The sequence below is a fragment of the Melopsittacus undulatus genome, chromosome 6 (genome assembly GCF_012275295.1).
Source record: "Melopsittacus undulatus isolate bMelUnd1 chromosome 6, bMelUnd1.mat.Z, whole genome shotgun sequence".
NCBI lineage: Eukaryota > Metazoa > Chordata > Aves > Psittaciformes > Psittaculidae > Melopsittacus > Melopsittacus undulatus.
Genome location: NC_047532.1, coordinates 84597890 through 84623031, shown reverse-complemented (window position 1 = coordinate 84623031; position 25142 = coordinate 84597890). Strand labels below are relative to the sequence as shown.

Genomic DNA, 25142 nt, shown 5'->3' with positions numbered 1-25142 from the left:
TACCTTGAGGAGAGGAAGGAGGAGGCTAGAGACCAGCTTGATGCCACAGCTTTTGGTATCTATTGCTTCCAGAACCCCGGGAAGTATGAATTGCACCTTCAGCCATCAGCAGTACCTGATGGAAGGGTGACCCTGTGTCCACCCGGAGCTGGGCATGTTGTGGTGGGAACTGGGAACAGAGCAACCCACTGGCCCTGGAGAGGAGGGAACATGATTACAGTAGGGAAAGGGAAGAAAAAATGAAGTCGTGTGAGGAAGGAAACAGCAAATGTTAAAGCAGTGACTCATGGCATGGGATGACTAATCCCGGCAACGCACTGCTCATGTCGGGCATGGAATTTGTGCCGAGCGCCTCGTGGGGAGAGCAGAAAGGTTGTGGTACCTTACCGGGGCAGGGAGAGAACGGGGGCACTGGGGCCTGACTACGGGGCAACCGGGAGTGTGCCCCGCTCCGTAGAGAGCCCGGACAAAGCTGGGGAGGTGCGGGACATGACAGCCGGTTCCGTTGGGTTCCGTTGGGCTCCGCGGCCGGGGCTCGGTGCCGGTGCCCATGACCTACTTTGGTCTGTCCCCTCCCGGCGGATGGCACCGCAGCTCCCTGCGCTACCTGCGCTGCGCGGGTGCGCGTCCTGCGCCGGTTCTGCGCGCGTTCTGCGCGCCCTCCGCCCACTCCCTGATCCCGTTCCCTTCCCAGCTCCGACGGGGCGGGGGGAGCGATGCTCGGGGTGCGCTGCAGGCGGCCGGCGGCTGCCGGTGTCGGCGGGGGGGGTGGGAGGAGCGCGCCTGTGCAGTGCCGGGAGGACGGGCTCAGCCGCCGCTCGTTACACAACCGGCCGCTGCCAGAGCCGAGTTCCACAAGTCCCGCACCCGCTCCAGCCCGAGCTCCTGCCATGCCTCCTGTGGGCAGCGGGACCCCGGGGCTGGAGGTACCCCCGGCGGCCGGGGGGGCACGGAGCTGTGGATGGGCATGGCACTGAGAGCGGCTCCGGGACGCGCATCCTCCCAGGCGGTACGTACGGCTCCGCGGAGCCTCGCGGAGTTTATTGGGGTGGGGATCCTCATTGGCAGTCCGAGGGGAGCCCCCGCTGCAGGGTCGGGGTGCGGCACCCGTCCATTCGCACTACCCTCGCCCAGCACCTGCGGTGCGGTCCCGGTTAAGTTCTGGAGGGGGAAACGTGCGGCAGCGACTTGAGTCTTATGATCCCCCCCCAAAACGAACCCGGTCGGTGCAGAGCCAGGCGAGGACCGGCACCGGCACGCCCCGGCCCCGTGGGTACGGACTAGCTCGGGAATAGCCGGTAACTGGGCACAGCTGAGGGCTGTAGGGTGCTTGGGTGGGGGGAACCCGATTTTCTGTAGGCTAACATGGGCCTGAGCGCCGTTGTTTCGTTCTGGATGGAAGTTCTGTGGTTCTGGGAATGCATTTGGCTGAGAACGCGGCGAGGAGAAACCTCCACACGTAGCATCTCAAATCCAGGTTGCAAAGTTACTTCTGCCACCGCGGTTATTGTGTCATTTGATTTTACAGACCGTTTACATTATAAGCGGGGAATTACGGAGGCGTTGAAAGTCCCTCGTCTGTTTCAGTTGTGTGTTTGAGAATGGGAACTCCAAGACTTGGTTCTTAATGGCAGAAACTGCAGACTGATTGATCTGGGTAGCTGGCACTGGAAGCACGGGTCAAAGCTGAGCCCTGCGTGATTCATAACCGAGGTGTTATAAAAACTTGGCTTTGTGAAATGCCACAGTCCTTAAAAGCAGGAGGCTCCTGAGCCATCCGCAGAGCCAGTCTCTCTCCAATGGATTTTGGGGTCCAGCACAGCAGTCCTTTGTGGGGGAGCAGAACCAGCACCTGAGTGCTAACTGATCCCTGCATGAAGTTGTCTTCTTCAGCAGGGAGTGGAACCTGGAGCTGGCATAGCTGAAATCAAAGCTGTGAAGATGTCCCATGCTCTGCTTGCTGTGAGGTGCAGTACCACCAGGGAAGACAGTGTTATTTATTAACCCAAGTTTATTTTGTCGTGTGCAGTGAAAGCAGCAGTGCTGATTTAACTGATAAGATGTTCTGGTGTATAGATGGGGAAATGTCATTTTTAGGCAGAATGATGGTGCTCCCCTTATGCTGGATTGCTGCTCCCTAATCCCTAGCTCTGGAAATGGGTGTTTGCCTTAAAGAGACAGCTAGCTTTTCATGGTTTTGATACATAGGTTTTACACTCCTCATAGGTTCTTTGAAGCAGCAGACAATGCCAGGAGTATGCAATGTAAACCCCTTCTACTGAACAGACTCCAGTGTGTGCTGTTTGGGTTGTAATTTTGTGTCATTTTTACAAGGTTCCTATGCTGAAGTGCCTCACCATAGTTATCCAGTCAGAAAAATACATTTGGATTTGGGGTTTTCTAGATGTTGTAGGTTTAAAAAGGTAATTTTCCTGTAATGTGTTAATCAGAGTAAAGCAGAGTGTCAGTGATGCACTGTGGAGGAGCACAGCACCCTGTGCACTGATGCACCGCACAACAGCACTAGTAGGGGCTCTGTGGCTAATGAAGTTCTGACAGGCAGTGAGCATGGGTGAGGAGAGGAGGCTCAAGAGCACAGCCTAAAGTGGAAGTTTGTGTGAAAGGGCTAAATATGTTTGCTATTGAATCTCTAGGTTTTATGTGGAAGATGTACTAGGAAAAAAGCAAATAGCTTTAGAAGTGGTTGCTTGTTGCTCATTTATTCTGTTCATTCAGAGCTGTGGATTAGTCACTTGAGCTAGAGGGAAAAGTGAAATTGGTTTGAGATTGATAAGTTACAAACTTCAGTGAAATTTGGCATGTGATGGTATGTGATGGTTCCTGTGCTTTAGCCACTCAGACTATGTCTGTGTTAAATTATTTTGCTAGTTTAAGACATGCTCAAAAATAGCTCAGGGTTAAAGATTAAAATTAGCAAATGAGTAGTTCGTAATTAAAGTCTCATGGTGTTGGGAGCAGCATTAACATGTCAGAGATACTAATGTTGAATCCAGCTTCTGCTCATTAGTGATATCAAAAATTGGTAACTCAATAGAGCCACCAATCTAATAGATACTTAGGTTTATTTAATTGGAGCTCAGGCTCATCTATGCACAGAAGTTGCATTGGTTTGCCCTAAATTATGCAACCTCCCAAGATTCACATGTAATAATAAAAAGGTTTTACTGCCAACATAGCTCAGTCCTTCAGGACTGGGGGGGAATAAGCTGTGTGCCTATACCAGAACAACTGAATGCAGGCTTGTTCTGGAACAGTTATGGATGCTAGTGGCTTTAACCAAAATAGCACAGACCAGCCTTTGCTGGTAGAACTAAATGGTACACCATTGTATCACTTCAGTTCCAAATATCTGTTAACAAAATCAGGGAGGTGCAAAACCTGCATTTATTTGTTTCAACATGGATGACACCATTCTTCTCTGACATCACTTTGCTCATCTAAGGCCAGGCTCTGCTTGGTGTGCCACACATCATCCCGCGCCCATTGGCACAGCCACAGCTGATGGGGCTCACCTGCTGCAGCCATGTCATGTCTGTCCTGTTCTGATGCCCAGGATAAGCTGTTTCCCTTCGTTTCCTTACTTCTCTGCTACTTTTGGTGCACAATTCAGATTCAGTCAAACTGCAAAGGTGTGTACAATGAGGGACTTTGACCTACTTCATATTCCATTATTGGCTTTGGCCTTGTCTACATGGGGAGATTATGCCAATTTAGTTTAAGTCTGTTTTTAAAGTGATTTGATTAACCTGGTGTGACCTCATGTAAAGACATTCTTATTTTGGTTCAAATGAACTTATTTGGGTTCAACCAAACCCTGCACTTAGTCAATGTACACAGAACTGAAATTAGATGTACCTAAACTGAAAGGAGAACTGATGTCTCTAAACAGTGACACAACTTTCTCATGAAAGCAGAACCTTCTGTAGAATCTGGAACAGAGTCTAATTACTAACAAACCTGCAGAAGACTGAAAACTATTCATAGCAAAGGTTAAAAACATCCCAAAAAAACTAAGAAAACAAGCAAAACATAAATATCTTAGGAGGACAAATGAGAAGTGCCAATAATCCCAGTCCTGGAATACTGAAAGCACAAGGCTTGCAGGGATTGCAGAAGGCTCTCCCAGGGCTCTTCAGCTGCAGAAGAGGGAAGCATTTGTGTCCTGTACATGGAGTCCCAGTGAAGCTGAAAAATAAAGAGGCAATGCAGGGAACTATAGGCCCTGCTGGTTTGAATGCAGTAGTACAGTGTCTCATGATGTATTTCGTAAGGAAGAATAATTAGACATGGAAATAATGAGGAAGCAGGCTAAATTACAAGGAGATTTTTATCAAAGATGGATTGTGCTGGACTAATCTACCATCTTTTTTTTGTATAGCAGATTATTTAGGTGGGGTAGGGCAGGAATGTAATTTATCTAAAGCCAAGCATTTGATACCAGGACATTACTGCTTAAAATAAAGATGGTGATTCAATACAAGAATTGAAAGGTGAAAAAGGAGCTGGCTAAGGAAGAAATACAACAGTGGCATGTAAATACAATTGTCTGAATGGAGAGAGGTATTCAAAGAAAGTCATTGGGATGGAAACGGATTAGTGCTGGTTCTCCCTTAGGACCAGGCTCTGCTGAATGGAGCCACTCTGACCTGTGGGTAGGGTCTGGGTGTGTGCCCAGGAGCTATGCAGGGTGACACAAAGGTGGGAGGTATTGTCAGTAAGGAGGAGGATCAGGTATCATACAAAAGGAATTTAGATGACTTTGTTGATCGGAGCGATAGAAGTAAAATGACATTTAATAGTGCTGAGTGCAAAGTCATGCAGAGTTTTAATCATGGAGACCAGTAACAAGAACTTCCTGTATGAAATAGGTGCTTGTCAACTGACAGAAGGGAGAGATTGGATGCACTAGCTGGTCAGGAGACACCTGCAAGCAAGCAGTGAGATACAGCTGTGAAGGAGACCAATGACATCCTTGGATATCAAAGGAAAACAATATGACAGATTCAGGGAAGTGTGGTATCATTGTAGAAATCATCATAGAGAGTGTTAGCACAAGGGCTTTCTGTTGCTCATGGGGTAGCCCATTGGCATGTTCCATAGCTCTGGACATGCCAGCCAAGCAAATGCTAAAATTACAGCAGTAGGAGGGCTAGAGGTGTGGGTATACAAATGGATCTTCTATTGTATGAAGTGAGGTTAAAGAGCTTAATTTGTTTAGCTCTGGCCAGATGAATAAATGAAAGAACAGGTTACAGTGGGTGTTTTTACACACAGTCAGGACTAAACAGCAAGAAGGCAGAAAAACTAAGTCAAAAGATAGCATCTGCACAAAATCAAATGGTCTAAAAGTCAGCCATGAATAAAGTTGGATGGGAAATGAGAAGAAAGCTTCTAGCTACCTAAGGATTGGAGTTGTGTAATAGTCTTTCAATTAGGGTGGTTTTGAGATAGATCTTGATAATCTCATGAAAGAGATTGTACAGTTGAATTAAAGTTCCTGGAGATAGGAAGTGAAGTTTGCAGAGTTAGTTCTTTGGTCTCCAGTATAGTCATATTTTTAATGTAAGGTTGAAAGGAGAGTGGACCTGGTTTTGTTTGCCCTATTAACCCCATGCATCAAGGCTTCTGTTGGTTTCTTGGGAACCAAGGCAAGAATGGGTTTTCCCTGTTGCTGCACATTTGGATCTCTTTCTCTCCAGTCTCTGCCTTCCTCTCAAGCACTAGACACTGGAAGTGTGCTCTGCAGAGACTCCTTGGAGCATTAGATGGGCACATTGCCTGCAGTTTTTTCTGGTATGCTCCCTGGTTTAACCTGTTAGTCAGATTTGGGGCTGGAGACACATTTTTCCTTCAGGTTGTGTTGCCAGTAACCATCCTGCACTTCATGGTGTGTTTTCTGGGATCTGTTGCTACCGTTGTTTCATGAACTGTGTGTGGATACAAGGATGTGCAGTAGTAAGAGTGTTCTTTATCTGCCCTTTTCTGTGTCACAACACAGTTTAATCTTTCATGCTTCTGATGTGTATCATAAGTTTGTTGTGCAATGTGAGGACACCTTCTGGGGCTCCTGGTGCATCTCAGCAGGTTGAAGAGATGTCACGAAGTAATAGTGTCATTAATAGTGTCATTTTCCAAGACTGGAGTGTTGGGGTTGGTGTTCCCTTTAGACCTGATACAAAACTGGGCTTAAAATCAGCTCTGCTTAGGTACTGTTCAGAGCAAATTGTGCAGGGTAACCCCTAGAAGACAGAAGTGATTGCTGACCATTAAGGATGGATTAGTAACTTTAAAACCTATATATGGTTTTGATGATCATAACAATGATGTTGTTATAGGAAAGTTGAATGTAAAATGTGCATCTTACTGCAAAAAAGAGATAAGGAAAAGAAATGACAGAAAGCAAGCAGGCAGGCAAAAGGGAAACCAGCTCAAGTTAGCCTGAAGCAGAAATCACATACCTGCTAAGCTGCCTGTACAGAGAAATTGATATATGGAAAAATGACAGTGCAGATGAGGATAATATTGAGATGGTAGTGAGGAAGCGTGTTAACCAAACTCCATGGAGCTGTTGGAACGCATCGAATCATGAGACTGCCACTTGTATTCTTAGGCAAACACAATTGTATAATTGATTAATTCCCCATCATTTCTCTAGTGCATAACGTGCATAACACTGCAGTAACCAGGAGGTTCGTTAAACATTACAGAGAACCCTGTAAAATATATCTTTGCTTAGGAGGAAGGGAGGGAAAGAGGGAGGCAATAACTCTGGAGGACTGATACATGCAACAAACACACGAGCAGTTGGAAGTGGCCTCCTGTCGCTGGTGGCTGATGAGCATAGGGTGGTTTGTTAGTGATGTGCATGTTCTGGATGTGTTTGAAGAGGTATCAGTGGCTGGTAACTGCCTTGAACACTAGTGCTGCCTGAGCTTTGTGGAGCACATGGAATGGAAACAGCTATGCCACCCTCCCACTGGGTCCCTAAGAGCAGGCAGGGAGAGCAAAGGGCTTAGTGTTTCCTGTGTCACTGCTTACATGGCATGGAGGGCTGTGCCATGGTGCACGTCACCCTCCATCAGCTTCTGGGAGCTCAGTCCTGCAGGGCTGCTTCTCAAAGACCTGTTGCATGGAACAGAAACATGTGGAATCTTACATTGAGTATCCTGGGCTTTGCTGATAGCTGTGTTGTACCTGCAGTTGGCACCTGCACTGTGCCCTGGCTCTGGGCAGGGATTTAAACTCCTCTGTTCCCAACAGCACTGTCATGTCTCAGCAAATACGACACTGGGTCTCTGTCCCCTACAATTAGTGTTCCCTCTCACCTATAGTTAATCTACATATCAGTATGAGGCACTTTGTTGGATGCCAGCTATAGGCAGATTGATTAATTGGTTGACTAATAGATAAACACAAAGATATTCGTAGGTGTGTTTATTCTTGTTTACAAACTGCCCAAGCTTAGGCAAGATTTGTGAGTATGTAGCAATGGCAGGAATCATAGCCATAAAAGTGCTAATCTCTCTTGCTTCATCTGTTCAGCCCACAAACACACACATACACACACGCTTACATTAAATTAATAAGGTTTGTTTGTTCTCTTCTGGGCTCAGCCTACTTTAATGTTGTTTTAACACCTAGTAGTGTGGCATGTTGCTTCAGAACAATAAAGTTTTGACCATAAGCAACATACTAAGTAAACATGTTTTTGGTGAATAAATGAACAATAGATGAGCTGCCAATAGCTCCCATTGCCATTAATTATTTTGCATAGACATGACAACACGATAGGAAGGTTTTCAAGCAATGCAGAGGCTTTATCTGAAGGGGATGAGATGAAGCCCTGATGAAGGCAAAGGTTCAGCTTCCATTATTTTCTGCACAGTGAGGACCTCTTAGTGCCAAACAGAAGAGCCAAGCAGGAAAATAAATGTCCCTGGGAGTCAGCCCTTGGGTTTAGGCTGTTTAAGGCTCTACTGCACAAACATGTTTTTATGTACAGAGGAGGATGCTGTGTCCACTGTTGGATTGTCACAGCAAAAGCAGCAATTAGAGAGGCTGTAATAGCTGGGGAGGGTTACACCCCTTGCTGAGGAAGTTTGGCTGTAAACCTGTTTGTCCTGTTTCTGAGTGAAATGTTCGCTGGCACAATTTACAGTGAATTCAAAATACTCATTCTGATCAAACTGTTTCCAATCAGACTCTAGTAAGTGATGTATTAAGTATGTGTGTTTAAAAGGCAGGGCTTTGGCTGACTCCTGATATACTGGTATATTTACTAAAGATGAATATCAACAGTTTGCTTTTACTCTCAAGTAGGATAATTTGAATGGCTTCATTTTGGGGCAGGCTTTTAATGGAAGGGGCGCAGTAGGAAGTATTAATAAAACAAACTCGTTGTGCTAATCTCAACACCTACGTTTTCTATGTAATCTTGGTTATTGCAGAGGGCTGAGCCTTGCCATTAGCAAAGACGATGTGTCAACATAGAAAAAGTGAGTTACTTTCTTTTCTTTCAGTCCTGAGCACTGGGGTTAGCCTCCCGTATGGCAGTGGTGATATGGAGCTGTGTGATTGCAGAGGGAGTATGCATACTGTCCCTTAGGTGCCAGCCCTGGGACAGACAACTCTCATTGCTCATTCTGCTGGATCATGGACTTTTGTGAAGCTAAATCACTTTCTTATCTGGGGTATCTTCACCTCTCTTGAGACTTGGCTCTACAACTCTAAGACCTCCTGCTGCCTGTGTTTCACCAGGCCTGGAAGAGAGGTTCCATATCTGGGGAAGTTTGCACTATTTGGGGATCTTAGCTGAAAACTTTGTTGCGTGGGGAAATTGTCTCCAATTCAATTTTGCTGCTTTCTGGATGTAACTCAGAGTTTGGAATGAGAGAGTCCCACAGAAAGGTTGTTACAGTAGGAAAGTGTATATGATATATATCTACTAGGACTATTCTGCAATAGTCCTGATATACTGTCTGGGAAAGGCAAAGATCCATTGTCTGAAATGGGACTAAAACTGTCACTGAAGCATTTGGAAACAAGAAATGAGGCTGAACCAGGACTTTGTTTTATCCTGGGCACGTATTTCAAATCTGGAGCTGAATTCCTCATCTTGGATATATTCACAGTTAGAAAGGCAGCTAGGAGAGCTATCAAGATCTAGAGTGTTAGACTGGTTAGTTTGTTGGTAATAGGCTATTGTGACTAGAGCAGAATATCTGTTTTTGCCTGAGGGATAGAAAAAAAGACTAGTGCAAAGAAAAACAGCTTCTGTGTTTTGGTTATTTTGGAAGTAAAGCATATGAATATTAATAAGTGATCCAGCTGGAATAGCATCTTTCTTTAAAACTGTCCTTAGGGATAGTGTATTACATTAACATGGATTTGATTGCATGGTAAGTAAAATTTTATCAATGTAAGTCATCATCTTATTTCCAAAGCTGCGGTGCTATGAGGAAACTATTCTGGGATTTTCTAACATAGTCCAGTTTGAATTGTTTGAATAAGAAGAGATATCAGTGAATAAATCAGATAATGAGCTGCTTTACATAGAAGGCATAATGCCTGTTTATGATGTATAGAAGTCCTATGAGAGATGAATTGTCAGTTTAATCTTCTTTGGATTCTGTTTGAAATCTACTTTTATGAAGCTGTTCTGACTGTTCCAGAGATTACTGTTCAGACACTTACATAGATGTTGTTTATATTTAATATACATCTCTACAAGGTCCTTAGCAGGCAAATATACATTTTCTTCAGTTTCTTTTTATTTGGTTCCTTGCCTTTGGAGTAAAATTTGTAGTGCTCATAGGTGTTGCCAACAGTTTTCTTCTGATCTTCCTGTTCTTGTGAGAGCCTGGGAAGCAGTGTTAACTCCATGGATGCACGGTACTGGAAGGAGCAGTAGTACAAATCATCTCTTTTGTTGTCGGTATCTTTGACACACCATTGCAGAGCTTTGCAGTTGACCTGAGAGAGACAAAGATTTCTCCCTTGCAGAGATGAAGAGGATGGAGTTTGGAGCCATTGCAATAAATACTTATTATTTATAAGTATTATTCTATAAAATAAATACTTATTGCAATGCCTTGTTTTTGTAAGTTCTATGATAGGTTTTTCTGTGGAAAAGAGGATTGCTGGGTGAATAAAATCAGATTAACTCAACATTAGATTTGTCCCTCTAACAGTGCATTTTGATTGACTGTTTACCCATAAACCAGCTATTTTTTGAGCAATTTTTATTCATTTTTGTGTCTTTTCGAGCATGAATATCACGGTTTACTAGGGAATCGTCTCAATCAGCTTTACTAGCAGCTGGTTTTCCTCCCAGCTTTGCAACACTTGCAGCAGCTTCGATCGAAAAGCCATGATGTTGAAACGTTGCTGGAAGGATGAGATGCGATGCCAGAGTCTGGTGGAGCAGGATCGCTGCTCTGCATAGAGGAAGCAAACACCTGTGAGATATTAAAAACCTTTGACAGGGATAGTAAGATAATTCTTGGGGTAATTTCATGTCAAGGTCTGCTCTGTCCCATGCCAGGCTTCCTAAACCCTAGGTCATGAGGTGGAGAAAATCATGGGTGGTTTGTGTCATCCTTCACTGTAGAAACAGAACTTCCCAATTGCAGTCAATCGCCACCAGACCCAAGCTTGTTGTCACCCTCCGATTAAGGATGACTGTTTCTGAGACATTAACATTCATGTCAGGCCTCGATAAGGATCAGAACAGGCTTAAATCATCATCAGGAACAGATGTGAGATACCTAATCAGTTATTTCCCAAGGAAAATGAGTTTGATTGCATGAATAGTTGTAAACATTTCATTCAGAGATTCAGCTACTATGGCAATGGTAAACAAGCTTCTGAGGCTAAGGAGAAGCATTTGGTCGTCCTCTACCTGATTTCTTATTTGTTTAACCTTTTGTATAGAAGAAAGTAGCTTAGGTACTTGATTGGCCTTTGTGACAGCACTGATCATAACCAGGGGCTCACTCTGAAGTGACCAAAACCTGCTTAACCCTAGTAAATACAGCAGCTTCATCCTGGTTTACAACATGCATCATCTGTCCACAAAGCTGCAGATTTTGCCACTGGGACACGATCATGGCATAGGAATTAATATTGGCTTTGGTAGCAAGATGACAACAGCAAAATGTCCATCCTGTACCTTGGTTTTTAGGATACATGCACAACAGCAGTGCATGAAAGGAGAGGTTAGGAGTGCTGATGATATTCCTCTCTCGAACATGGTGTGAAATCCTGAGGAAGCTGGGACTGCCAGCTAAAGGTCATGGGCATTTTTAACTCACGCTGCTGGCTTCATGCTACTGCGTAGATGTTCGTCAGGGAACTTGCTGGCCTTGGTGGTATTACGTAGTCATCACAAAAGAAAGCTCTGTTTTTACCCATGTCTGTTTTATGAATGTACATTACACTATGGCTCTTTCCATCAGCTGGTTTTAAGGTGTGTTTTCTTAGCCAGCTTAATTTTTTGTGTTAAATACAGTTATGGATGATTTTACTATATGGGTACATGGCTTCAGGTGCTTTGGTCACAAAAGCCCTAGGTAATAAATTCACGCTTATCCTGATTCTGGAAAGCACAACTAAATCCCACTATTTTCACCCAAGAACTACACAGATGGTTAAAAAAGAGGCATATGCCAGTGGATCTGAGTAAATGAAGGGCTGAACTCTTCAATGCTCTTTTCACTCCATTCCAGGTAAGATATGATCTCACACTGCACCCTTGTCAGCTGGCCTAGACTCTTACTTGAAAACAAGGGACCACAGAAATCTATATGTAGAGATCTACTGTCCTTGTCAGCCACATCCATACAGCCAGCGTTGCTCAGCAGAATGGCAGTATCCATTGCTGCTGCCATCAACTTACTTAGTAGAGGAGAGTTATCCTTTGGGAGAGATGGGCCCATGTATTTACTGGTTGCACTGAAGTCTTGATTTTGGCTCATACTAGGAGGATTCTTAGTACATGCATGCGAAATTGTAATCCATCAACAGCATTTAGATGTCCAGAAAAGAACTTATATCCTGAATTTCAGGGGTGTCCATCCTTGTAGAACATGGCCAGTTAGCTGTCCTGTGTTGTTCTTCTGCTATCAGTTGGTGACAAAGGACGGTGCACTTTGCAGCACTGGGCAGAGAAGCTAAAGAGACCAGAGCCTCTTAGAGAGCATCACGCTGTTGGATCCATTCCCTTTCCCCTCAGTGCCTGTGTTTACTCAAATCTGTTTATATGAACATTATCTGTGAGGAAAACATCTTTTCTGGCCTTAAATAGTTAAAAAACTCAACCAAACCTTCAAGAGAATCCCTGAAGCAAGTGGACATTCAGTCACACTGAGTCATATTTTGTTATTATGGCTGATTATCCATCCGGCCATGCAAATATACTGCAAGAGGGGAAAAAAAGGATGTGTGTGAACAGCTTATCTAAGACAAAATGAGGCCTTTGTTCACAATATGTGAAACAATAATAACCTAGTACAAAACTGTTCCACTGACTGACATATTTGCAGTCTAAGACCGATAACAAAGTAATAAGAGGGATTTGTGGAGGTTTATCTTCTCTTTTCTTCTTTCTGAAGGAAAGTTTTGCTTTTTCATTATATTTCTAGTGGATATCAATGGTACCCTGCAGAACGGTGAACATGTTTGCAGCTAATTGTTTAAATATGCTTTTATTCCTGAAGCTCTCAAAACAAATAGCCGTCTTCTGAGGAGCTAGTGGAGAAGCAATGGGGGCAAGATAGTGCAAAAGAGAATAGTGGATGTCAAGTTAAAAGTGCCTCACAGAAGAGAAAGAGAAGTCTGTGTGCTGGGTGTTCTAAGGAAGGAAAGAAAACCACTGATGTTATTAACAATACTGGTAATGTAAGTGGCAGCAATCCTTCTTAAGAAAAATGAGTAAGCTTCAGTAGTTCAAATCCATCCTTGGTGTAACAGCAATGGAATTACACTTGGATCAACATCTTTTCTGATGTGTAAGTCTCCTAGTGTTACTTAATGCAAATACTGCATTGAATGACTTTGTCCAAAATGCATTTGCTGACTATATTTATCATCTGTCTTTGTAATAAACAAGAAGAGACATCTGTGGAGGAGGTAGCCACAGAAAATACTTCGCATCACAGTGTCCAAGTTGTGCCGTTATGAGCTATTCTCAGCTCAAAGAGCTGTTCTTTAGTGCAGCTAAAATACATATGTATATTTGGTATTTGGGACCCTTAGCAACTGTATTACATGTTTGTAATGTGGGAAGTAAAACACTGGGTGGAAAAGTGCCACTTCATGACAACTGTGAATGATTGGGGAAATTCTGAGTGATGAGTTTTCTCACGATAATGCTCAAGTCTAGCCCTTAATCATATACTTGAAACAAGTGGGCTCAGAGCTTATGAAAGGTGTTTACTTATTCAGCTTTAAGGCACAGGCCAAGAAATAACTTGATCGGATTAGCCGAGTTTGAATAGGAACCGTAGCAAATGAGTGAATCAAATGAGTGTGAACAATGCTGCTGTGCTCCCTATTAGAAAAATACCTGCCAGCTGCCGTTGTGGAGTGTAATCCTGCAGGATGCTGACGCCTCCGGTTTCCATTGCCGGAGGGAGCTGGACCAGGGCACTTGAGGCATGCAGCTCCCATCACTCACCTTAGTCAAACAATGGCTTTTCTCAGAAATCCTTTTCCCTGTTATATAAAGGCTGATTCTTTTCTACCTCCTCTTTCTTGTAAGGCTCTTGGCGCTTACAGGGACTGGTGCATTGCTGGTTATTCTCAGCTGCAAGATTACAGAGATGGCAGCGTAAGGTCAGTGGGGCATGAACATGGCTCAGCTGGAGAGCAGATGTGAGCAGATCATTTAAGGAAAGCAGCTGAAATTCTCAGAGCCAAATGAGGATAAGACAGATTTCAAAATGCAAGGGCTTCATTTAAATTCCTTTTGACTTATGTGCACGTTATACCTGGAATACTTCAGAATTAAATGCACCAAGAAGGTAAAGAAGTTTCTTACGCTTGAGCTTGGACTCATGAAGCCAAAGACGTAAAATGAGGTCAGTTAGCTCAGCTACAGTGAATCCTTTGATATTCACTTCACGGATAAGTAGATAAAACTTTAAGCTTGCATGGGAGACTTTGAATTTTAACTACTAAAGCTCTTCTTCATTTTCTCACAGGTCTGTTACATAGACTGGCCATAAGGAAGCGTTTCTTTACTGAGAGGGTGGTCAAACACTTCCACAGGCTTCCTAGAGAGGTGGTTGATGTCCCAGGCCTGTCAGTGTTTAAGACACATCTGGACAATGCTTTTAATACCATGTTTTAATTGTATTTTCAGCCCTGAAGTGGTCCAGCACTTGGCCTAGATGATCACTGTAGCTCCCTTCCAACTGAAATACCCTATTCCATAAGGCAGTTCAGCTGTTCAGAGAGCTTGTGCTGTTCCACTTCTGCTGCAATACCACTGCAGGTCTCCTCAATGTGTTTTCTTCTTTCTTCTTCTCTCTGGTATGGGGCTGCTTTCAATCCGGTTCAGACCTATCTCTAATCCTTATGTTGTAGTATTTCCTTTTTTTGAATAGCTTCCTTATGTATTGAGTTCCAGAAATTCCAGGCTGGTGATACACATGGCAAACAGATTGCAACAGAGAGCAGATTAAATTACTCAGGTCTAGAATTACTGAGGCAGAATTTAGTTTTCTTCATATTGTTTTAAATAGAAGAATCTGCCTTATTTTTATTTTTATATTTATATGAAGACATTTGAGATCAAATGACTCTGAGCTGCCCTTCCATTGGTCAGTCAGTGCTCCCTTGAGTTAAAAAACAATGAACTGGGGTTTTTCCCCCTCCTTCATTTGAAACTCAGTTCTTATCAGTGCTGTGTATTTAAGGGAGTTCTTAGACTATAGTCTTAGATGCTTCAGGAAGCTTATTGTAGGAGGGAAGACTTGACTGAATGCCAATAGACAGAGCTAATCATTGGGACATCTGGATTCACTTCTTAACCCTTCTGTGTGACCTTGGGTCAACGAGTTAGGTGGAGCTTTACCAAAATGGACATTATCTGTAGATGTTTATGCTGGGTTTCAGCATGGCTGAAGATTAGGCTGTGAATTTAAAATTCAGCTTCCCAAATTCAGGGCACTTGTAAAATGAGAGTAAAATGTGTGCCCCTGTTTCCTCACTTGTACAACAGGGATGGATAGCTGTTTATGGAGTGTAACAAGGCTTCCTGATGTAAAAGCATTTGAGGAGAGAAGGGATGACAGTGAGCTGCTTGCAAAGCGTCAGGAAAGTAGACATTGTGCAGCAGAAATCAAAGGATGCTGAACCAGAAACCTTCTAAGTCCTCCCACTCTACCAGCCAAAGGGCTCCCCGGATTGTGTAGAGGACCAAGCAGATCTAAGGAAGCACAGACATCACAGAGCCAAGGATAGCCTGGTGTCTGCAGACTGTCTGCACAGCTCCAGTCCACCCAGCTGCCTTCCCATGTGTTGTCCAACAGCAGCAGAGGAGCAATTGAGTTGCCATTTGTTGGAGTGGGGATCCAGGGACGTAGCATTGAGTGTGGAGAGGGCAGTATGGGTGTAGCAAGCCACATACTTCCAGGAGGCTGATCTGTGTGACATACAGTCAGACTGTGCACCTCTGGATGTAGGGGCAGTCCTACTGTGCAGGTGTGGATCAGCTATGCTAAATGTCTGGTCAGGTGATGGAAGAGTCCTGATTGCATCAGGCTGCTTCCATTAACCAGCTTAGGGAGTTGGTAGACTCCTCTGGCTTTCATGGGTGACAGGAGTGTGCATCACTTTCACAGGCACATACTGACTCCAAGATGGACTGTGTTTGCTGTTGGGCTTTGAAGTGAGCTGATGTACGTGTATAGGGCAATGGGCCAAGTCATACACAGCATTTTTCTCCTTACTGGAGCAGATCAGCTAGGAAGTGTGGTCCTGGAACCTCCTTCTGACCCAGTTGAAGGCCCTGCTTTTACTGTGCAAGGCCTTACATTTGGTTTTGCATTGTGAGTTCATGCTCTAGCACAAGCAAACACAAAGCACAAGTGCTCTTCTCCTCATCAGTACCTTTCTCAAGCACTGAAATATGTTTTATAATCAAGACTGAGAAAGGCAAAGAAGAAACAAATAGAAGAATATTGTTTGAGGAGAAAAAGAGCTAAGGACATGAATGCTACTATTGCTTCTTTCAATGAACTGGTAGTTACTGTGATGCTCTTTTGCTGAGAAAATTAGAGAAGAAGGTATTTAGTTTAAGTAGCTGATTTTCTTTCTTGTCTAACAGTTACATTTATTCTGTGCACAGGGAGAGCACAGGACATAAAAGTAGGTAGTTTAATGGCACTTTATGTAGCTGTCTGCTTGGGATGAGTTTCATCTGTAGTAGCACAGAAGCTAATGTTGTCAAGTCAGCAGAGAGTGTTGGTTCCTTTTACAAGTGTTCCAAGCTGTTTGCTCTGATAGTGTTGAAGCTACTTGATTGAAACCCTGGAATTAGCCAGAATTTCAGCAGTGGGGTTATGATCAGTTGCTGTCCCTATTGTTTAAGCTGCAGAATCAATAGCTCTGGGAGGTGTTTTTCACTTGTTAAGCCACTCTTTTCATTGCTGAAGTTTATTGAGTTAACCTTCCCACACACACACACCCCATCCTTTGTGATTTGCCAGAGAAGTGAATATGATAGAAAGTGGCCTGAGGCATGAGAGAGGGAGCTCTGCTCACCTTCCCTTCACATGCATCCAGCAGGAACAGTTCCTTAACTTCCATCAGCAGGAGGTGAGTGGTGCAAGAGTCATCCTGACTGTCACCACTGCTTTCCTTGGTAGACATTGCTCTCAGTGTTTCTTTGCGAAGATAGTTTATGTATGTGTGTCTGTGCACTCAACAACACACATGCATTTGCACCATCAGGATCAGCCATAAGCAGAGCTTTGAGAGTGTTCTTTCTTTTTGGCAATGTTTGAGAATGTCGGGTTGAAAAGACTTCTGACTGTTAGATTTCAGTCCTGCTGCCTCCTCTGTGTGCCTTTCCTGGTCACAGTCCCACAGCTCAGCTTGTGCTTGAAGTATTAACTGAGAGCAACAGCCTTTGCACCCACCTACATGGGGGAAAACCACGTTATTATTTGAGGATGTTTGTTGGCTCTACATCTGACAGTCAGGTGCTGATAGGTTAGATACCATCATTTCACACTGCAACACACGTTACCTGCCCTGTAGTAACTCAACAGCTACAAGTGAACACATGTAGTCATCCAAAACTGCAGAAGTCTGCAGCGTTATTTGCATGTGCAGTTTTATCCTACCCTGCTTGTGCCAGAAATAGGGTTTTGTACTGCTGAGGGTTGTGAATCAGCAGTTCCGCCTTTTGCCATGTTTTGGGAATTTTAAGGGGCTATTAGACAGATTGATAGAATTAATTAAATGCCTGCCCATGTAACAGAGACCCTGGGGACATTTAAATCATATTCTACACTGTTGTGTCTTTACCCTTGCAAGGTTCAGTGATTTGCTGGAACAGAACAAACTCAGCCAGCTATTTTCTCCAGCATCTGACAAAAATCCTAGAGAACAAAATGTTCCAGTAATCATCTTTTCAAGTGTCTGATAGTTTTTAATCCTTTTTCTCTGCCAGAAAACAGCAAATGCTGGTTAAAAAAACCCCAAAAATAAAGCGACACAACAACCCAACAAGAAAACCAACACACCACTGTTCCTTCCTGGTTCTTTCCTATTTCATTTCTGGGCTGAATCACAGTGTGCTGATACAGCCTTTTCAGTGGTGTAATTTTATTCCATAATCCATTTTCTTTGGGTATCTCTTAGCTTCTGTCTTGAAGCTGTTAACTGCTATAGCGAATGCAGTCATAAATCACTCACAGGTAATAAGATGAATTTAGAGCTCAATAAACCAGGGGTGAGTATGCTGTAGGTAAGTGAGTGCATCGCAATCCAATAGTTACAATAGTGGCACAAAAAGTCCACTTCTGACAGATTAACAGAAAAGGGCTGTTTGGTTCATTCACTCACCACTGTTATCCATGTTCCAATACACAGATGCTGTGTGAAAATAGAGGTACAGTCAGGCCCCAGAGAGTGCAGGAGTGTGTTAGCTGACACAGACAAGTGTGCTGTGCTGGACCATTTTCCTCAGCAGAGATGCAGGATGGTGTGTCTGTAAGAGATGCACAGCTCCACCACTGAACTGGGGGGCATCCCAGTTCTTTCAGGGGGTCGAAAACTGAGATTAGGAACTATGAGGCAGGATAGGACCTAGTGCTCCCAGGCCTGGACCAATAGGGTGTGGGAGCCATCTGTGTTGAAGACACTCATCTGGTCCCCACCAGCATGATCCTTAAGATAGTGTGTCCTCAAGATAGAGTTTGGCAGTCATGCATGCTTCAGGTGTGCACAAGCCAAGAGTCCCCACAAGTAAATGGCTGATTGATTGTCAATACTGAGATCATTAACAGGTTTTTTCACTTTGAGAAAGGGAAAGTGAAGAGCACATAGAAAACAAAGCAATGGAAAGGTGAAGGCAGATGACATAAGAAACAACAAGGTGGAAAGAAACCACATTCAAGAAAGATCCAGTTCTCTGAACTGCAAACCAATGGATGTTAAGTGAGGGGAATAAGTCAAAGAAGAGCAGGAAGGAGTGAACAACAGAAGGCAAGCCAGGGCAAGGAAAGGAGAGGGTGAAACGCGAGCAGAAAAAGACTAAGAAAGGAGATGCAACTCTTTTGTATCTCTTTCAGTCTTTGCATTTCTGTGCCATGGTTTCATGCTGAGCTATGCTGCAGTGGTGGCTGCTCAGTGTAAGAGAAGGACTTTTGCAGTGGAGGGCTGTGGGAGCTGCTCCTGTGGCTCTCCTCCATGCTCTGGGTGAATGGGTGGCACAGCACAGGCAGCAGGACGTCAGTGCTCCTGTGCCTGAACAGAGGTGGTGATCCCTTCTGTGCTAAACAGCCCCAAGGGTGCAGTGGCACTGGTTGGTTTTTCAAATGTCATTTCCATTAGCATCTTGTAATTGAATCAGTAGCACTTTACTGAAGAGGTTAAATTCTGCCTTTTAAAAGTTACATCAGTGTTTAGCTGTCAACCAGAGCCATGCTCTCCTATTGCCTCAAGAAGAATGGAACATCCGCATATTGACATATAAACCCTATTGCTGGGGAATGCATTAACTCTCTTATTTATTACTGCTTTGTGCCACAAAGTCCTGTGTTTTGTAATTGAGGGCTCTCTGATGAATTCGTTGCATGTAAAATCTGTTCCATAATGAAATGATTTTCTGCAGTGTAGATGTGAAGACTCTAACTGCTTTACACTGCTCAAATGCCAAATGTTAGGGAAATCTAAATACAAGCACAACAAAGTTTTCATGCATAGAGAATAGTTTTGATTAGACCAGTAGATAGAGTTGGGAAAACCAATCAAGTCAGCTACATTCAGGGACCCTTTTTAGGTGACCAATGAAAGCTGTATTTGTTGCTGGCCACAAAGAATTGTACAGCGTTACATTCATAGAGTGATCTTTGCCTTGCTGTCAGTGACATAACCAAATACTTAAAGCTATAATGAAGCATTCATAGGAACTGTTGGTTTCAAGGGATAATTCTCACTAATGTGATGCTACATTAAGAATTATCCTAAGGTAATATTAATATTATAATGATTTTCAGCAAGCCAATAAATAAACATTGTCTTTAGTCAAAAGCTGCAGTTACAAATTGCTCCTCAAGTCAGACAATTCTGGGGGAAAAAAGAGTAATAACTTCCCTTTCTTATTCTCTCTTCAGTAAAAAATGTGCCAGGATATTGCAGGTAGCAGTATTACTATTAGCTGTGTGTCTGAGAAGTCCATTTGTCTTGTTAAGGCTGTCATACTGTATTACCCTTTCTGTAACCCTGGAAACAACTTCAAACCTGTGATATTTGAAAGTCTGAAGTGTAGCTTGCCCCTAAAATGCTAAGAGTGTTTTTTGAGACTTCCTGTACCAGGGAAGAAAAAGTCTTTTCCCATCGCACAGGGCATTAAGCAATGATGGATGTGCATTTGTTTGTGAGTAAGCTGATCCTCATGTAGGTGGGGTGAAAAACAGTGCACAGCACTGACAAGTGTCCTCTCTCTTCACCTGCCCATGGAGTTCAGGAATCCTTCTGTCCAAGTGTTGCACGAGAGGATTTTCAGGAGGCAATAAATAAGTTTTGATCCCCCTGGTTAATACAGTTAAGGTCAAAGAGGTTTCATCTGGAGCTATTTAAAGTACTGTTAACATGCAGACACACTGCTGTCAGTAGTGCTAAGTGCCTTATCTGGCTGAGGAGTGTATACAACCCTTATGAAAGTATTCTTAAGTATTCTAGTTACTATATTTAGCTCTGGCTCATAACAAGACAAAAAGCACTTAGCTAAATGTAGTCCTGAAGTGCTTAATCCAGTTAAGAATATTTTGTCCTTAGGTGTCTCCTACTAAGACTTTTTGTAGCTCACCATCCTGCTGCATCATGCAAAAAGCTTCTCTGTGTGTTTGAGCCTGTGAACTGTTTTATAGCCATTTATTCCATTAAAGCCTCAAAGTCTGCTTTTGACTCAGGATATCTCTCATGTTTATTAAGGGTGTCCTACTAGGACAGACCCTGGATGCCTTATTTCTCTGCCCCTTGTACTTCACGTCAACCATACTGCAGCGGGATGTGATAGCTGCTGCTAGAGACTGGAGAACCTGGTCTTCATTTCCCAGTTTAGACTGGGTGAGCATTAGCTAGCCTGCTGCTTCTCAGTGATCAAACAGCTTACTTCAGCTTACTGTTATTGAAACTGGCTGGGAAGGCAGCTGCCTGTACAAGGCAGGAAACCTGTCAGGCTTCCTTGGGGTTTTCAGTTGTCAGACAACCTATGGGCAACACAGTGTGAGGGTTTCTGTGTAATACTTTGCACTCAGGGCTCGGGAAGGATTCTTTTGTTTGGTGGAAGGTTTGCAGCTTAAGCCCATATAGAAAAACTGTGATAGATCTGTTTGTGTATTCACACGCTTTTATAATTTAGCACATTGCTTTAAAAGGGTTTTCCTTATACCCACATATCTCTGAAATTGTACAATTTATGGAAACATCTGTATGGGTCATTCTTCTAGAGGAGAAACAACTGGATGATTTTGATAAGCACTGACATGAGCAGCAGTGACTAAGATAAACACCTTGTTTCTATGACAGCTCAATAGGGTAGCAAATAAGATCACATGCTCCTTTTGAACTGGGATAAAAGCTTGCAGTTGGAGCAGCGTTTGATGGATGTGAGAACAGGAGCACAGCGGATCCACCGTGTTTAAACTTGCTACCCAGATGTTGTTTTCAGTTGCAGCTTCACTGAAGACATCAGTTGGGTGAGATTTTCCCTCAAGTTCACATTCCCGACTGCATTTCTTACTGATTGTCTTACCACTGGAACACATTAGGTATTTTATATGTTACTCTAGTACTTCTTGTGTGTCTGAGATTCAAACCTCTTACAGGTAACTACCATGTCACTGTCTGTAATGACAAGATTACACTTCATCTGAGCCTTTATTTTTTGGGGGGGCAAATGGACAGCATGATTTCATTCAGCTGCAATGAGCAGGAGTGAGCAGGAATTGGGCCTGTTGTCTCACATTACTCACATAAACCCTACAAAGCACTCTCACCGTATCACTGCTGGGTATCTATGTTGTTCGTGGTTTTTAGTGGCTGCCCCACAATGTCAGCCCCTACCCTGTCCTAACTGCCCTTTCCCACATGTATGCCCAAAGTGTGTCTCTTGCCATGCTTCTTCAGCCACCTTCTTGTGTTTCATAGAATCCTAGAATGGTTTGGGTTGGAAGGGACCTTAAGGATCATCCAGTTCCACCCCCCTGCCATGTGCAGGCACGCCTTCCATTAGACCAGGTTGCTCCAAGCCCTGTCCACCTTGGCCTGGAGCAACAAATAGCTGTTTTCTTCCCTTTGAGGCATTTTCAGTAGCTGGAGAAATGAACAAGCTCTTGCTAAGTGCTTTAGATGATCAGAAGTGTGATGATGTTTTTTTCTCATTCACAATGGTAACAAATATGTAATTCTCATGGTTGGAGTGAGAGCTTTGCGGTGTTTTGAGCTGATGTTGGAACTAATAGTAACAGGAGAAATAGTCATGAACCTGGGCTCAAAACAGGGAGGGCACTAAACACTTGTTAAGTTTGGAAGCCCAGCACTCGGCTGTTGTTGAAGATATTACTGTCAGCCATGGACACTCTGGTTTCATTTGTGTCTTTCCTGAGGATGATGCTCATCTGAAGCCAAACAAGTTTCAACAGTGATGGTTTCAGAGAGATGAGCACTGCGATGTGGGTATAATCAGTTCAGGGTGTTCATTAATAACTGCTTAAAGCACAAACAAGAAGGAGAGGCGTGTGTCCTGTAAGTAGTAAACCTTAATGGGAGGCCTTAAGTCTATCCACAGTCTATCATCTTGAAGGAGGAAATGCGAGATAAATGTTTCATACTTGATGGTTTTCATAGCACACATGCCCAGTAAACTGTCATATTTTGGAAGGATCCCAATCAGTCCTTAGTGGCCCCAGGTCAGTAGGACCATTCCTCCACCCTACATGGCTTATGGGGCACAAGAAGTCAAACTGGCTTTCCCAGGCTTCTTCTGCAGCAGCAGGCATGGAAACAGAGCAAGGACCCTCAGAACATGATCCAGCTCCCAATCTGGGAGGCTTTTCGGAGCATTCACCCTTTATACTTGAGCATGTTTCTAATGTACAGTGGTAGACTTTTTCCAGCTTGAAGCGGTTGGTTCTCTCTAGGCTAAGTCTTGCATGCAGCAGTGTTTTAACTGGATTTGCTTTTCTTTCCAGGGTTAATTTTTCTCCGTCTCTATTTACATGGTGATAAGAAGTGCTAACCCCACTCCGTCAGTCTGGACTGATGAACCTGAGGAACAGAACTGGTAATTCCTAATTTGGCTTGTCGTTTTCAGTGACTCAGGCAATGAGTGAGAACCATTCCCCCCCCCATGGAATGCTTCCTCTGAGTTGTGGGTGGCTTTATAGCCACCAAGTTGTTTGAGCTTGGAGAAGTCTTAAAGCAGGGAAAGATGTTTGGATGTGCACATTTAAATATGTCCCTTGGGGTGGTTTTGCCAGTGAAAGAGCTACCTGGAGACGGAGGCATATTGGTGCTGATGATCAGGTGCAGTGTTCCTCTTTGGAGGTGTCTGAAGGGGGTGCAACCCAGCAGAGCTGACCTGGGCAACATGTCATGGAGTGATGGCAGCTGTCTTGCCTGCATCTGCCTGACTTCCTATCCCTTGGACTTAGCCCATCTGGGTCACAGAAAGCAAGTCACCAATGAAGAAGTTACCCTCATATTGGATATTCCATCATTTCCCGGGGCTTGAGAGTACTGTGTCCTTCCTGGGAGTTGTTGCCCACTGTTCACCTTACCTGTGCTGCAGGAACAGATGAAGAAGATAAAGAGAGCAGCCCACAATGACTGTTGTGGTGCAGGAACCCAGGTCACATTCCTTTCTTCCCCTGGTTAGTGCCAGGTGACTTGTTGACAAGTTTCAACTTCAGGTCTTGGATATGAATCCCAGTGGTTGAACACAGCTCAGATGTGGTGAAGTCCACCAGTGCAAGCAGCAGTCATTGGCTGCGGGGTGCTTTGGATGAACCTGTCTATCACATCATGGCTTAGATGTCCTTATTGTAGTCTGCTGTTGCCTAATACTAATCCTTTTGGGGATTAGCACAGTTTCCTTATTCCTCCTATGCCCTTCCACTGAGAAAGGTATCTCAGATGCTTTTCAAGTACTGCAGTACTTGAAATCAACCAGCAGCCTGTTTGACTTGCCAAAATAGGACCAGGCAGTGCTGCCTGGTACAGACATCAGAGTCAAATCAGCTCTCACACTTGCAGGGGAGATGCTTATTCCTGTGCAAAGCTCAATGCTTCCTCAGGGTTCCTCTTCATCTGGCAGCAGGGAGTGCAAAGGCAATCTGAGTGGTTGCTGGTTTTTAGCTCTTTCCCTCTAAAGTCGCTTGTATTTTAGCTGTGTGTTTGGGGGTACAGCAATGGTTTCACTTCTCAAGACTCAGTAGCTGGCAGAAGCAAGAAACTACATAACAAGATTGGAGTTTGGGAAAGGGAAGATTGAAACGTTTAGTAGGTCATAAAGTACAAACCAGTAAGCTCCATATTCTGACATCTGCAAAAAGATCAGGGAACATGTCTCAGTAAGTACTTCTGTCCTTTCCTTCCAGAGCTCTGTGTTGTGTAAACGAACTGATGGATGAAGATGAGAAGGACAGGGCAAAGAGGTATGAAGGGGATGCATAGAGCACAAAGCTCCTCCCAGGGAGAACTGTAAATGCTGTATTGTCCAGTGCTTGAAAAACTACTTGGGACTACTGATGTCAGAGGCAAAACCCCCATACAGTTTATAGGCTGCATATAGCAGACCACAAACAACATAATAAAGTCATCATCTCCAGGCTCCTCATAGTGTTTCTGGCCACCCCTGTGATGGCTTAATCAGCTGAGTGTTCTTTATAGTACATAGTTGTGCCCTCAGAATCTCATGGTATCCCATGGCTATTTATTATCTTGATGCAGGATTCCTGACCTCTGGTTTTATTGGCATCATGCAGTGCTGCCCACCTGGGGCAGAGTTACCTGTGAAACTTAGAGAGCAGTCCTGCTTTAGCACAAGAATGAGTTAGTCTCCCTTCAGAGAAGCACTTGGCTGAGTTCTAATTAGTCATTGTATATGAGTACCAAAACAGAGATGGCTGTGAGCATAAATTCTGGATCTTAGAACCTCTGAATGCCAACCTGACTATGAATGGAAATGCTTTCTGCATACCACACTTAGTCTAGATCACAAGAAGCATGTATCATCATGAATACACTTCTATTCATGTAAGAAAATGAATTCCTACTGGAAGAGGTTGTTAGAAAACAGGGTTATCTCAGATATAAGCATTGGAAAAAAAATGGAAGAAACTGAGTGGATTTGCTTTCCTCTTTATTGTTTTTAATGGAAGAGA

General features: G+C 43.8%; 1 protein-coding gene across 3 annotated transcripts in view; it reads left to right on the top strand.

Annotated features, from left to right (window-relative positions):
- Nucleotides 1–338: 338 nt before the first annotated feature.
- The window catches only part of LOC101876892 (PAS domain containing repressor 1), a 50618-nt gene continuing 25814 nt past the window's right edge, over nt 339–25142 (top strand). For 2 of the 3 annotated variants that reach the window (XM_031048182.2, XM_031048183.2), the window contains exons 1-3: nt 830–1009; nt 22950–23041; nt 24357–24413. In XM_031048182.2, coding sequence (XP_030904042.2) covers nt 24382–24413 — 32 coding nt within the window. In that variant the 5' untranslated portion in view covers nt 830–1009; nt 22950–23041; nt 24357–24381. Of the gene's footprint in view, nt 373–829; nt 1010–22949; nt 23042–24356; nt 24414–25142 lie in introns of those variants that run through there. The other variant, XM_031048181.2, reaches the window with a different exon arrangement.